We start from the raw sequence: 15,148 nt of genomic DNA, 5'->3' as shown, positions 1-15,148 counted from the left end.
TAACCAGCCGCAAACGTTCCGGCAGGACAGACGGGTTCCCCTGAACCCAGGCTTCTCATCGAGAAAACTGTGTCAATTTTGTTAGGAGACCAGTTTATCAATTCCATGCTTTTTTAGTTTAGAAAGTAATGCAGGGAGAGTCTCTTCAAAAACTACAGCAGATGAGACAAGACACAGAAACACAAGCAGGGAAAAAAAGGAGGGAGAGGGAGAGCAGAAAATGCAACCGCCTTCCATGGAAGCACGGAGAGAAAAAAAATATGTATATTGGAATGCATTTTTGATCGCTATTTTGTCACTGCTATAGCAAGTTATGAGTGTTTGAAATATGCTCTGTAATATATCAGTCCATCAAAGCAATGGCTGTAAACGAGATTCGTTGAGACCTGTACGAGACATCCATACATGTCAACCCCTTTGGGCGTCCACCTCTAGTATCAGGGGAAGAAATCCATAAAATCAACATAAAATCCTTATAGCCTTCGAATCGCACCAAACTTAATAAATAAATAAGTAAATATAACTTGCCGGAGAACTTCGTCCAGCATGCCGAAAATCGCCTCGCCCGTGCCGATATTGCACATGGGCATGTCTATGATTCTTGACTTCACCCCTCTGTTTATGTTGAAGATCCGCACCAGAACGGCCAGTCGCTTGTCCGTCTTTTTGTCATTGGATTTGTCGATCATCAAGGAAAATGGCGACGTCCGGCAGTGCTGGATGATCGGTAGTGTAGTTTCGGGGGCCAAGCTCTTTTTGATTATTTGCGTTGTTTTGGTGCGCCTACAGCTGATAGATTTTGCAATCGTACTGTCCGTGCAAATTCGCGGCAACAGTTCTGTCAGCTGGTCCGCAACGGCTAGCGGCAAATTGTGCTGAGCAATAAAATTACAGATCGTAACTTCTGCTCTTATTACACTTGTTGGTTGATCATCGGTCTTAGGCTTTGCAAACATCGTCATTTGCGTCTGATTCTGTTTCTGGTGCAAATTTCGCTGATGTAGTTTGGACCTCACGTCGTAAACTCCAGACGCCGCAACTTTTATATCTCGCACACAAACTGTGCAGTGCGCGTACTCCTCATTTTTCGCCTGAACAATGACACCATTAAATGTCTCCTTCCATTCAGGAAGATACCGCCCGCCGTATCTCATTTTCTTTCTCGGTGTTCCCATTCTTTCACTCAGCAGACGCTATTCAAAATATCTCAGGTGTAAACAATGTCGCTCTGCACAATGAGAAAATCGTTCGAACAATGACCGTTTGGCACGTTTAAATGCAGATCGTGTGCATTACCGGAACGAGCGAAGTCTCGCAGTCGCGATACTGCACGAGGCTTGAGGAATAAACATAGACAGGTTTCACATAGTCTGGGTTATCTGCCCCTGCATACACGCTGTTCTTTGTCTATAAATCGAGCTTTTGTATGTTTTTGCGATGATCAGCTGACGATGTTCAAGTAAGATACACAAAATAAATTTAGGTCAGAAAATACTGAAAATCCGTAAGACTTTGTTTATACGCCCGTACGCCCTTGAAATGAGCTAAAATTCATATAATTTCCGGACAATCCACATAGGTTGACATGTATGGACATCGCAGGACGGAAGTAAAATGTACAGCGGAAATCAAAGCGACCAACATCTGCCAACGTTGTCAAAAGACGCGCACGCCCTCTTTCGAATGCTGATGTAATCAAGCCGGAAGTTTGTTTGTTTTGATAGCAATCAGGAAAGTTTGGAAAAAGTCGGCAGTAATCGTCATTTAAACTCGTTTTTGTGCAATACTTCATTTGGAAAGCAGTTTTCAAAATGGCGGCGCCGACACTTGACGTTTCGAAGTCTCGCACAAGTCTTGTGAAGATCGCTCGGATAAGCGACGCCTGGTGTGGACCAAACGCACTAAATTCAACATGGCTACAAACCGAATAGGCCGATAAGTATAATATTTAATTGCAGTTAGTTGCCAATACGAGTCACAATATACTGTAAGGTTACTAAAACCGAAAACGTACTTGAATAACACGTTAATTAAGAAATAAAGCAAGTTTAAAAATGACTTCAGTTCCCCTTTAAAAGCTGATGAAGTGATGAAAGTGTCAACCCAGAGTGACTTGAGACAAAAAAAAAGAAAATGCAGTGCATGTTCAGGAACAAAGACGCGCTAATAAATGAACTTGTTGGCTCATCCGGCCGACAGGTGATGAGTTGATGCCTTCATGTCTTGTCCGTCGTCTGTCTGTCTGGCGTCGTCCATATTTCATGAAAATCGCTTCTTCTCTCTGAATTCTTCACCAGTTTTTATTCTTTTTGGCAGGAAGGTAGGTCTGCCTGGGGTGCATATGGCTTCTACCCAGATTTGCATAATTGCAATTAATAATGGAGATATGGAATAATTAATCAATCCCTAACGAGCAGATTCCACACAAATCGCTTTTCTTCTCCCTCAGTTCTTCACTGATTTTGATTCTTTCTATCATGAAGGTAGGGGAACCTAGGGTGCATACTGTATAACTTCTACCCAGATTTGCTTCATTACAATTATTAATGAAGTTCTGGACTAATTAAGTCTTAATGAGCAGTTCAACAAAAATCTCTGCTTCTCAGTCAATTCATCACCGTTTTGGATTCTTTCTGGCAAAAGGTCGGTATTCCTAGGGTGGATATCGCTTCTATACGGTATACAGCTTGGATATAGTGTATATAGCTTGCAACATTTACTGTTCAAGGTGGCCCACTTTAGATCGTTCCTTCTGGACTAGACGGGGACGGTGTGAGCTACGTCGTCACTGATGGTACCATTTTTCACATTTTTTTTTAAATTGTGCTCAACTGAAGTTTCAGTACCTCTTGGAAAATTGGCAGAATCATAAAAGTCCGGGTTAACGTGTTGACCGTTTTTGTTAGAGGAGTGTATTCCTGATGTACTGTCTGTGCTCAGAGTCTGTCCCTAGTTGCCAGACCTCTGTGACAAAAGCAGCCCAAGTGACAAGCTTTACTGAACCACATAGTTTCCCTGAAAGGTTCTTTCACCAAGGTAATGAAATGAGCTCTAAATTTTTCTCCTGCTCATTCCCTCCCACCAGCCAGCTCACTCTGTTATACAACATGTCCCACTTGTGTGAGAGTGAAGACAAACATGGTGGTCTTCTGAGACATATGAAGTCTGCCAGCCTCATCTTTTCAAAAACTGCTGCTCCTGCTGCATCACAGGGCAGTGTAACAGACTCTGAGGAAAGCGCTATCCACGCTCTTCCACACACAAGCTCAAGGACTCCCATGATTAGATGGTGTTGAGGGAGAGAGAGATAGTGAGAGAGAGAGAGAGAGAGAGAATGCCCCTCCTACCCATGGAACACAGGCAGTTTTACTTCCTTGGGTTCCTAGTTACTGTTGCCAGCTGTGTCACCATGCACACGACCTCAAACAACATGCATGCTGCTAATTTACACCTGGTTTTGAGAGGTGGATACAATTATTATCTAAAAATGGCCAGTTTAGTCCATTAAATATATGTAATATGCAATGCGATTCAGTTGCTAACCAAAGTTCAGAAGTTTCGTCAAGATTTACTGTGAAATTTGCGCATATTCAAAGATGGCCTCAGTCAATATTCTAAGATCCCCACTCAGATTACGCAAATGGCCTGCATGTAGGTCACACCTCCAAGGTTGGCAAATGTTTCTTGAGTAGAAGCATCAGAGCCAGTTTTTCAACAGAACCTAGACCACCAGTTAAGAGTGTACACACTTTTAACTTAAAAAGGGATAGAAAATGCGGACTAAAGAAAGAAATAGAGTTGTTTTTCTTTGCTGTCAAATATTATATCATGTAACATAAAGGCAAGAGATAATTTTATCTCTATATCTGTTTATATGATGAAGAAAATGGGTGGTGTAGTGGTTAGCGCTGTCGCCTCACAGCAAGAAGGTCCAGGTTCGAGCTCCGTGGCCGGCGAGAGCCTTTCTGTGCCGAGTTTGCATGTTCTCCCCGTGGGTTTCCTCCGGGTGCTCCGGTTTCCCCCACAGTCCAAAGACATGCAGGTTAGGTTAACTGGCGACTCTAAATTGAGCGTAGGTGTGAATGTGAGTGTGAATGGTTGTCTGTGTCTGTGTCAGCCCTGTGATGACCTGGCGACTTGTCCAGGGTGTACCCCGCCTTTCGCCCGTAGTCAGCTGGGATAGGCTCCAGCTCGCCTGCGACCCTGTAGAACAGGATAAAGCGGCTAGAGATAATGAGATGAGATGAGATGATGAAGAAAGTCATCATATAATCTTATGTTATGTCTGATATATTTCTCAGTGTTCTTTCTTAACCATTTCTTATTGTGCATTTTCACAATACAGTTAGAAAAATTCTAAACTTTCTACTGACTATTGCATCCTGTTGACTTTCTGATCTATATTATTCTATGCACATTCACTGGATATGAGCAATCGCATGCTCTGATTGGCTACTCTACTACTAGGCTATCAGCTCATATACCGTGAGTAGAGAAAAACAAAATGGCAGAGCACATCAAGTCAGATACATCACTTTATCAAGCATTTAAAATAAACAGAAATAGCTAAAGAAAAAAAATATAGTTTTTTTTTTCCTCGCAATATCTCCTGTTCCACACTCCAGCCCAGTCGGTGGCAGTAATGCACCTTTAAATTGATTTGCCAACTGCCAAAAAAAGAAGAAAAGAAAATGGCAGAGCATGTCGCTGAACGAACCGAGGATGAAATAAAAACTCTCTACTCGAAAACAAAAGCAATAAAATATGGAATGAAAGTATTTGATGATAATGACGTATATATTTTTTTAAGAATAATTATTTATAGCCTTTTTTTTTTTTTTTACAAATTGCTCCTGTCCTTTCGCCAGTTTGTTTACATTCTTAGTGGAAATGATTTTGTCGGACGTTTTGCGTAAAGTTTTTATTTATTGAATTTGCAAAAAAATTAAAATGCAAATGCTCCATTTCTCAAAATCCAGTGAATGTGGAGAGAATAAAACAGTTATTCCACTCAATCTCGTCATACATGGCTTATAGACAACTCCGTGCTACGCGCCTCGTCGGCTGCCAGCTCATGTACGATTCGATTTAGTGGAATAACTGTTAAATGTATGCTCACTACATCGAGTATAACACCATGGTGTTACTGCATAGTGTCTGTTTAAAATGAACAAATTATATGCTGGGTAATTTTTTTTGTTTGTTTTCAGTCATGAGATGTTTTTACGATTTTTGGCAGAATTCAGATTTTTATACATCTGCAAGAATTATTTATCAGATCAGTGTAAATTTGTGAAAAAAATGGGTGGGTGGTGGTGGGGGCGGTGTCAGGTGCCGCAACTTGGTTCTATTCGACATGGTTGGCGTTATTTCTCAATTTTTACAACATGTATGTTTTGATACAAGTGCTTCTTGGCTCACAGAGTGTCGACGTTGCTGATTGGTTGGTTGGGGATCATTTTAACGAATCATGGATTGCGATGCTGTGAAACACGTGGCATGAGCAAAATGGCGACAATCATTGATGCTTGCGATATTGCAGCAATTAAAGAGTTGGATTCTTCCATAAAAATAAATTTAGGTGGTCATGACGTGAAAAATGCCGATCAAATTTCTGGATGACGGGAATGAGAAAGTTATTCGACCCAAACTGGGAGAGTTTATTCGAAAGCCCAATCAGCCGAGCTAAGCTATCTGTGAACTTTGCGCAGATACCATTACCTATGGCACATGAAGAAGGTTAAATATTAAAAAAAAAAAAAATTGAATAATTAGTCTGTATGGAAATGCACTAGATCTCGGACAGGACAACTTTTGGGGCAATCTTGCCGGCAACCGGCAACCAGATGAGACACAGGGCAACTAATTAGGGCAACAACCAATCAGGTAAGAGCAAATCTTAACTTTCAGCTCACTATGTTCGCAAAAATCACCGCTAGTTAGCTAAATCCCATTCAGTCTCTATGGAGCGGTGGTTAGCTAACGATGTTAGTTTACACTTGGCTGAAAAAAAATAAATCAATGTCTTAATTCCAACCTGAGCATAAAAATAGATGTCTGTTGCTTTTCTAAGCATTTGATGAGGTAAATTCACCACTTTGGGTTTCCACAGAACATAACATACTGGGATAAAAAGATATAAGTCGTCTCTCTTTCTTTTTCTTCGCTCCACTGCCGTTGAGACGCCGCCATCTTTGTTGAAAATTTCAGAAGCTCTCACTCAGGTGGTCATGTGATTCACTGCGAGCACTCTGATTGGATGATCGTAATCATAAAAAGTTGTCCAAAACGATCAAAATTGTTCAGATAGAAATGATGTTGCCCGATCTCAACGGGAAAGTGTCGAAACACAATTGCCCGGCAGCTTTGCCCAAAAAGTTGCCCCATATATCAAAAACTTTACTTTAGTAGTATATCATCGGAGTAATCTGACTTCCTGTTAATTTTACATGCATGGTCATTGTTCACGCTGGATCAAATCTGGGCATGCTAAAAATGCAGGAGATTGCACAAATACATGTTGAAATTGTAAAATGTGTCAGGCTTCAAACGAGCCCCCAGACCTCCAGCCTTCATTCTCGTACGAGCCTGTGGCCCTCGCGCCAATCCTTACAAAAAAGAAGTTTATTCAAGTGCGCTTCTAGTATACGGAAGCCGCAAGAGGCCCTTCATATAATCTTTTTTTATTCACCTTGTTATCCCGAGATAACGACGTAATTAATTCAGGATCTCGAGAAAACAACACAACTAATTTGAGATCTCGAGAAAACAAGACAATTATTCCGTGATCTCGAAAAAACAAAACAATTATTTCATGATCTCGGAAAACAGCTGAGATTTCTAGCAGAGCTGTGCCCCCTGTGGGTCAGACAACGAAGAAATTGGCGGACATGTAAGGGTGTATTCAGACCAGGATAGTTCGATAGTTCACCTGCTTTGGTCCGAACCAAATGTTTTTTTTATTTTTTCATTTTGGTGCGGTTCGCTTTCACACTGTACATTTTAGTAAGCGGACCAAAATCTGTCAACAAAGCCACGCGCCCTGAGGTCGTTCAGCTATTGGTCAGAGACGACACGCGCACAAAGCGTTAAGTTCAAAAGTAGTCATGGAGGCTTTCCGTACTGTTATTCTTTTTAATGTCATCAAAGCTATATGTTTTTTCCAGTTTTACTGTTTTCACAATTGTGCGATTACTATGCTGTTGTACAAGTAATTTATCAACGACGACGACAAAGGGCAAGGCGGCTACGGAGGATAGCGCTGATGAGCGCACATCATGTTGTGACAGTTCTGGCTCTTCACGCAATAGATGAATTTCTTTTTTGCGTCGCTAGTACCGCCACTTTTTGAAAGAATGTCGCTGATTTTAATGTAGGTCTGATGGAGTTTCTTCACTTTTAGCCGACATTGTTCTGGGGAGCGCGTGAACCCCTTCTCCTTCATTTTCTCACTGAATACAGCAAACACGTCGGCATTTTTGCGTGTTCTCTCCAAAAGCTCAGATATGTGGACATCTGCCCATATATCCACAAGGGTGCGCGTTTCTTCCTCGGCCCATGTTTGCCCCCTACTCATTTTTTGTACTCTGTAGTCTAGCCTACCACTGGTCTGAATGACTGAACGACTGTTGTAAGGTTCCCTTGACAACCGAAACAGTGTTTGCACTTTGCGGTGGAGTGTCAAGACTCTGTTTCTCATAATGCTGGACAAACGACGGAAGCTCCTGAGGTACAAAAAAGCAAAACTGTCGGATTAGGTCCGGTCTGCTTTCACACCTCCAAAAGATCCGCACCAGGGTTCCTTTGGTCCGGACCGAGTCCGACCTTGCAGCTCGGTCTCGGTTCGCTTGTTTGGTCCGAACCAGAGTTCGGTGGTTTGTGTTCAGACCAACCCAAAAGGTCCGGACCAAGGGAAATTTGGTTCGTTTGGTCATTTGGTCCGGACCAAACAACGTAGGTGTGAATATGCCCTAACAGAGCAGAAGTGGCTTTTTACGATGCCTTGAGAGAGAGGGGGGTCCCAGAAGAGAACATCACCCGGATAATTTTGAAATTATCCCTTATTAAAAGACTTAATGCAATCTCTCCCTGTGTCAACCCCTGATCAAAATATTACCTTATTAGGTGATCGATTATTCCAGACATTCTAATGACCAAAGTTGCGTCTATACAGAATGAGAAATAGCCCCAAAGTCAGCATATCACAAGTCTCTTGGCGCACCTGAATGAACCATTTCTCAGCTGTTTACTCGAGATCATGAAATAACAGTTTTGTTTTCTCGAGATCTCGAATTAGTTGTGTTGTTTTCTCGAGATCCTGAATTAATTATATCGTTATCTCGGGATAACAAGGTGAATAAAAAAAAGGATTATATGAAGGGCCTCTCTCGGCTTCTGTACTAGTATACTTCCTTTAAACTAAAAATGAGAGCGTATGCTTTCAGTTTACTTTTTATTTACTTAGAGATATACTTAATAAAGTTATACATAAGTATACAAAAGTATATAGAAAAGTCTCAGTATATTAAGCTTATACTTAAACGTTTGATCAAGATATACTTAACAAAAGTGTAATAAAGTATTACAATATTTGTGCCTTATGTTTAAGTGTACATGCCCTGTAGTTGTGCTTATCCTTTTGATAGTTGCCTATAAAATACTTCTTTTTCACACATATTGGCTTCTTTGTGAGATACGGCAGCATGTTTTAAATCCCATCTTTTTGTGGTCAGCTCTGGGGTGGAATACTAATAGTATATTTCCAATATGCTATCAAGTATACTTTTATAAACTAAAAATTGGACTAGAAGTGTGTAACAAGTAAACCAGTAGTATATTTCCAGTATATTACAAAGTATACTTTAGTAAACTAACAAGTGGACTAGAAGTATAAAACAAGTAAACTCACGGTATATTTCCAGTATACAACCCCGATTCTGAAAAAGTTGGGACAAAGTACAAATTGTAACTAATCTCAAAAACTGATATTGTATTCACAATAGAACATAGACAACATATCAAATGTCGAAAGTGAGACATTTTGAAATTTCATGCCAAATATTGGCTCATTTGAAATTTCATGACAGCAACACATCTCAAAAAAGTTGGGACAGGGGCAATAAGAGGCTGGAAAAGTTAAAGGTACAAAAAAGGAACAGCTGGAGGACCAAATTGCAACTCATTAGGTCAATTGGCAATAGGTCATTAACATGACTGGGTATAAAAAGAGCATCTTGGAGTGGCAGCGGCTCTCAGAAGTAAAGATGGGAAGAGGATCACCAATCCCCCTAATTCTGCACCGACAAATAGTGGAGCAATATCAGAAAGGAGTTCGACAGTGTAAATGTGCAAAGAGTTTGAACATATCATCATCTACAGTGCATAATATCATCAAAAGATTCAGAGAATCTGGAAGAATCTCTGTGCGTAAGGGTCAAGGCCGGAAAACTAAAGTATGCTTTTGTAAACTAAAGAGTGGACTACAAGTATAGAACTAGGAAACTATTAGTATATAAGTTTACTTGTGGTATACTTGCAGTACAAAATAAAAAATACCAGTTGAATACTCAGACTTTACTTCTCTGAGACTTAAAGTATACTTCTTATCAACAAAATTGGGCCAATTTTGTCCCAAGAAGTATTAGATTAGTTTATGTACAAGTATACTGTAAGTACATTGATATCAGTATACTTGGTACACAAAAGTATACTTAAGGAAATAAATTTTAACTTAAGTATACTTCATGAAATGAACTAGAAGTATACGTCTTTTTGATGACGGAATTTCAGATTTTTTTTCCCTCCTTCTTTTGAGTCAGCCTCATGCCTGTTTTGGGGTTAATTAGAAATTTTAATTAAAATGGTGTGTATTCAGGCCCATTTTCCTCCAGAAACTTTTTAAGAAATACAGTATGCGGGTTGAAAGATTGCTTTTAAGAGACTCCAAGCGACCATTTTGGATCTTTAGCACTTTCTATGTGAATTTTCTGTAATATTTGAATACTGTTGTGGCTTTAAGAGGTTATCCTGCACCACTGAGTTTCATATTTGCCGATCTGATCTGATTAACCCGGAGTGTTCTTGTTTAGGCGAGCCTGCGTCCTCGCTGCGGGAGCAGACGCTTGGGGCGGAGGCCAGTTCTGTCACGTTGGACAGTCTACAGGCGGACACCGAATACATGATCAACCTGTATCCTCTCTTCCCTCGGGATAATGTTGCACCTACTACACTCACGGCCAGCACATGTGAGTATGGTACACCCACACGCACGCACTAGACAGTAGACGCTTAGTCACTGTTACAAGCTGCCACAATGCATCATCGCGTCTCCCATATTGAAATGGAAACCAGTGCACATCTATAAACAGATGCAGGTCACTCCTCACAAAATTTCTCCAGCTTTATTTGATTGTCATAAAATTGCCCTTGTCGCAGATGTTCTACAGGAGGCGTATCAGACGCTCGCTGGCCGTGCTGTGAAAATTCTCCATGCAGACGCTCATCTAAGTTTCCAAATCTGTCATTGCTTAACTCTTGAATATTTTCGATCACTAAAAAGCTATTAATCTCTGCTTTCCAAAGAAATGTATCTGGTTAAGATCTGTTCAGTGCTTTGGGAGTAACGGCAGGTTGAAGTCGGTACAACGGAGTAAATACTCTTTTTAATACGTAGTGGATGTTCATTATGTCTAACTATTACAAATATTTTAAGTTCGTTTCTTAGACAAGGATATTTTTTAAGCTTGTTACCTCGTTAACAGTTTCGGCGAGAATCTCCTGCCTTCTTCAGAAACAGTCACCAGATGTCGAGTGGTGACGTGCCTTATCAGCTGATGTTGCGTTACGGAGGCGTGAACGTCCTGCCCAATTTGACAGGTAGTTCACGCCTCCTGCTGTCAGGTCGCTCCTCCAGGACGGCACTCCAGGTGTGCGACAGTGCATACGCTCCCTCGTCCCGGTTCATCGTCCTCTGCGCCCGCTTGCGTATCTCCATTGCCTCTAAAATCCAACGCTGGAAACTGTTAACGAGGTAACAAGCTTAAAAAATATCCTTGTCTAAGAAACGAACTTAAAATATTAGGAGTAAATACTCTGCTCGCGGGACGTCGGGAAACTGCCGGTGCTTTTCTTTTTGAGTCACGGGAAAGCGGTCAGTCTCTCTCTCTCTCCTGATTGGTTTCCCACTGGATTACTTGTCAATATCAATCAGATAACTTTTATAGGGATGTTCTCTCGCTCTCACTGTTTCTGATGAAGGATTCAGCAAAATATTCCATCTGCTAGTTTTGATATTATGATTCACAGGAAATTTTGAAGTGAGTTTTCAGAGCTTTACCTACTTATTTTTTCCAAATCACACTGATTCATGGAAATAAATAACTATTTTAGAAAATAACTGGAGCTGTTTTGATGAAAAATATCGAGATCTCAGTGGTCTGAGTGAGATTTAAAAAAAAAACCCAGAAGTCAGAAACGCGAGTTCCGAGTTGAGTTAATGTGAATTGTTTATTGGATGTGGATCAGACAGTTTTTTGAAGGTTCACCTTGAAAGCTGTGAATATTAATCGAAATAAGAATCATTTATATTCTTTCAGATAAACACTAGTAGGCCCGACTTTTGAGAAATACAAGGCCTACAGAGCAAGAGGGGATTAGAAATAATCTTTGATTACTTTTTTTTAATTGAGTTTACCGATTTATCATTTTACCAAATTAGAATAATTAATACTAATTAAATACTAATTTGCATAATTTAGTACTAATTTTTGAAATGGAAATTTCTAATAAACGCTTCAGAACGCTTAGCGGTTGTCTTTTCAGTCATTTATTATAGTAGATCATATAAAATATATATAAAATAGGAAAGGAAAGAGAAGAATAGAAGAAGACATCACTTCTGATGCCGAGAGTACGCGCACTCTGAGTTGTGTTTTAGGAATGTTATCTATTATACTCTGAAGGCATTCGCGCGCTGCTTGTGTCTTCACGTGATTGGCTCAAAATTTTCTATGAAGCTTTGCTAATGAGTGCACCTGGCGTGCTCTGGTATGTGCAGGTGGATGCGAATTAGGGAGAGCTCAAGCTCCCTGCTTATCACCACCGAGGTCAGGAAAGGTGGTTACATCATGAGAAGATGCGTAGTTAGGACGAACTCAAGCACCCTGCTCATTACCACCAAGGCCACAGAAAAGCGATTACAACATTGGAAAAAAACATCTTTCTAAGTTCACTAAGTCACTTGAGCTCAACATCCAGAAACACCAAGAATAATAATGTTCGTCCATTAAATTTCCCTCACATTTTTAAACTTTGTATTCGGTATACAACCATCTATGTGCTGCCAATTTCCATGTAAATATCTTGAAAAATAAAAACTGTTAAGAAAAAAAAAACATTTGATCTCATTGGTTAATGAGGCCCATTTTGGACCATGTGACCCTCATACAGAATATTACAGCCGTTTTCGAAACATTAAGTCGTTTCTTCAATCTTTGATTGGTAATGTCACAAGAACAGATAAACATACGCGGGTAAGTCAAAAAGTTCTAAGACAAATTGAAAAAAAAATCTTTATTTATGAAAATGTGGCAGATCACAGAATCCAGGGACACATGTCGGCCCGGGGGCATTTTGAGTTATTGACAGAGTCAGAAAGTACAGTTTCTAAGCTTTCCAATGATGCCTTCCATGTGGAGATCTGACAATATTTGAAGAATGTGTGGCCTTTTGAAAGTGTATACTTCTTAAAACAGAAAAGGGAGAAAATCGCCCTCAAAGTTTTCCATCTCAGCTACTCTGGGTGCAGGGCGGGCACATAATGGTGCTCATTTGCATGACATTAAGGAAAGCCCTACCCCCTACGAGCTAGCATGATACTACTTTCATGTAAACAAAGATCACCACGTCAATTTTCCTTCCAGGCAAAGTATGCCCAACACAATTATGAAGTCCAAAAATAAGTCCTAAAGTATACTTTAACGTTTTGTGGTTGAAAAATTACTCACACCGTAAGAAAGAAAGATAGCACGATGATGACACAACTAACACAACGCTAGTTTCATGTAAAGCCTCGGTCACAACCAGTGTTGGGCACGTTACTTTCAAAAAGTAATTAGTTATAGTTACTAGTTACTTTTCCCAAAAAGTAACTGAGTTAGTAACGGAGTTACTTTGTCATAAAAGTAACTAATTACCAGGGAAAGTAATTATTCCGTTACATTTTGTTCCCCCTCAAAAAAATCAAATTCAATTAGTGTAATCATCATAAAAGTGAATGTTAAATGTGTTTAATGACTGAAATGGACACTTAACAGAACCAATTAGTAATGTTATCTACACTATATTAATATTTTTGTGGGACAATGTGAGATAAGACATCTATCAAATGTAATATATTTTTGTAGTTATTAAAATTATGTTACTAATTAAATACTGGCCACTGACGAGGACAAACGCTTTGTTCCTCGACATAATGTGCATTGCACGTAAACACTCTTGCCTTTTATTTCAAGTAATGAAAAGTAATGTCTGTATTTCCAGTGTGAAAGCGCAGTGCTGGGCTGACCGCTCGCCATCGCTGGCTCTTCCGATTGAAAGAGCGCGCAGTAGTGCAGTAGGCGTGGCCTACCTACGTATGTTGTCCAAATCTACTCTGATTGGCTTACTGTGCCGTTGTCTCGCGTCTCCCCGCCCCACACTAAAGCAGAGTAAAGAAAGGCTGAACGAGCAGCGTGCCAGATGAGAACAGCTTTAATAAAGTAACGCATAGCATTTTATTGTAAGTAACGGGAACGGCGTTATAACGATGTAAAAAGTAATTAGTTAGATTACTCGTTACTAAAAAAAGTAACGCCGTTAGTAACGCCGTTTATTTCTAACGCCGTTATTCCCATCACTGGTCACAACCGGCCGTATGTGCTCCTATGGCCGGTCTACACGCAAAAAACGCAAGAAACACACGGAGAGTGTGCATGAAACGCACGAGAGCGCGCGTGTGGTGTGCTGATTTTCGAGCCGCAGACCGGCCGCAGAGGTTCTTTGTCATGTCAAACAAACTCTACGGGCGCTTACGTTTTTTTCAGGTTGCAAGACAAACTTACGGCCAACGCGCGTCTTTCTCCGTGAACAAAAAAAAAAAACGCAGCGATTTGGGAAACTCCAAAAATCACACGGCCAAAAAATCGTACGTCCGGTTGTGACCTAGGCTTAACCAAACCACAACACTCTCCGTTACATGCAAAAATAACCACACAGCCTTAGATTAATAAACTTACCCCATCAGAAAGAGAAACGGCGCCTTGCACACACCAATGCCTCTGATGGAATGTAATCCTAGAACGGTCCGTGTATCATCCAATCATTCAAGTATTCCATTCAATCTGGAAAACGAGGTTGCTTTTTTTTTTGCTAGAAATGGTGATCTCCGATGTAAATACCGTGTGTCTGTTTGCTTCTCGGTGTTTCAGCTCCTCTGCGCTCTGTTTAGTAACTCATTCCATAGTGAAATCACACGCCTGTATGCAGTTAAGTAGCCACGAGCTCAGCTCGTATCATACAGCTGATTCACGGAAAAAAAAACAAACAAATGACTTAAATCATCATGTGAATGGCCCATATGGTAATTTACCCACACCCCCCAGCAGGCTACAGTCCTGACAAAAACGAGACAATTTGCAACAAAAAATGTAGGCTTTTCCAACAAAACAATCTATTATCTGAAATACTGATTGCATTCTTCAAGATCTCAACTTGCACATGATGGAAAAAAACAAAAATCACAAATTTCGAAAAAAAATGCTTCTTTTGCGATTATCTCGGATTCGTTTCGGCCGACATGTGTCACTGGATTCGATGAGGGGTCACAAATAACAAAGCTATTTCTCTACATATCCTCCATTTCAGTCTAAACACTTCTGCAAGCCGTGTTTCCATCAGAGAATTCCTTCTCTGTAGAATTCTGGGGGACGTCTTTCACACCTTTCGAAATGATAACATCCGTCTTAGAACTTTTTGACTTACCCTCGTATTTTAATTCTGGAAAAAGTATATTGTTCTGAATTCAGTGAGAGCAATTTGGATTGAATTTGAATTTTCATCTGATATGCCTAATACAGTATCAGTAATTATATCGATAATTTAATTGAGCCTG

At 40.3% G+C, this 15,148-nt stretch overlaps 1 protein-coding gene across 1 annotated transcript in view; it reads left to right on the top strand.

Annotated features, from left to right (window-relative positions):
- The window catches only part of col7a1 (collagen, type VII, alpha 1), a 519,627-nt gene that overhangs the window by 106,466 nt on the left and 398,013 nt on the right, over positions 1-15,148 (top strand). The window contains exon 10 of the mRNA XM_060918496.1: positions 10,089-10,244. Within this exon, the coding sequence (XP_060774479.1) occupies positions 10,089-10,244 (156 nt within the window). The remainder of the gene's footprint in view (positions 1-10,088; positions 10,245-15,148) is intronic.

Source organism: Neoarius graeffei, chromosome 4 (assembly GCF_027579695.1).
Source record: "Neoarius graeffei isolate fNeoGra1 chromosome 4, fNeoGra1.pri, whole genome shotgun sequence".
NCBI lineage: Eukaryota > Metazoa > Chordata > Actinopteri > Siluriformes > Ariidae > Neoarius > Neoarius graeffei.
This window is presented reverse-complemented; position numbering and strand designations above follow the sequence as displayed.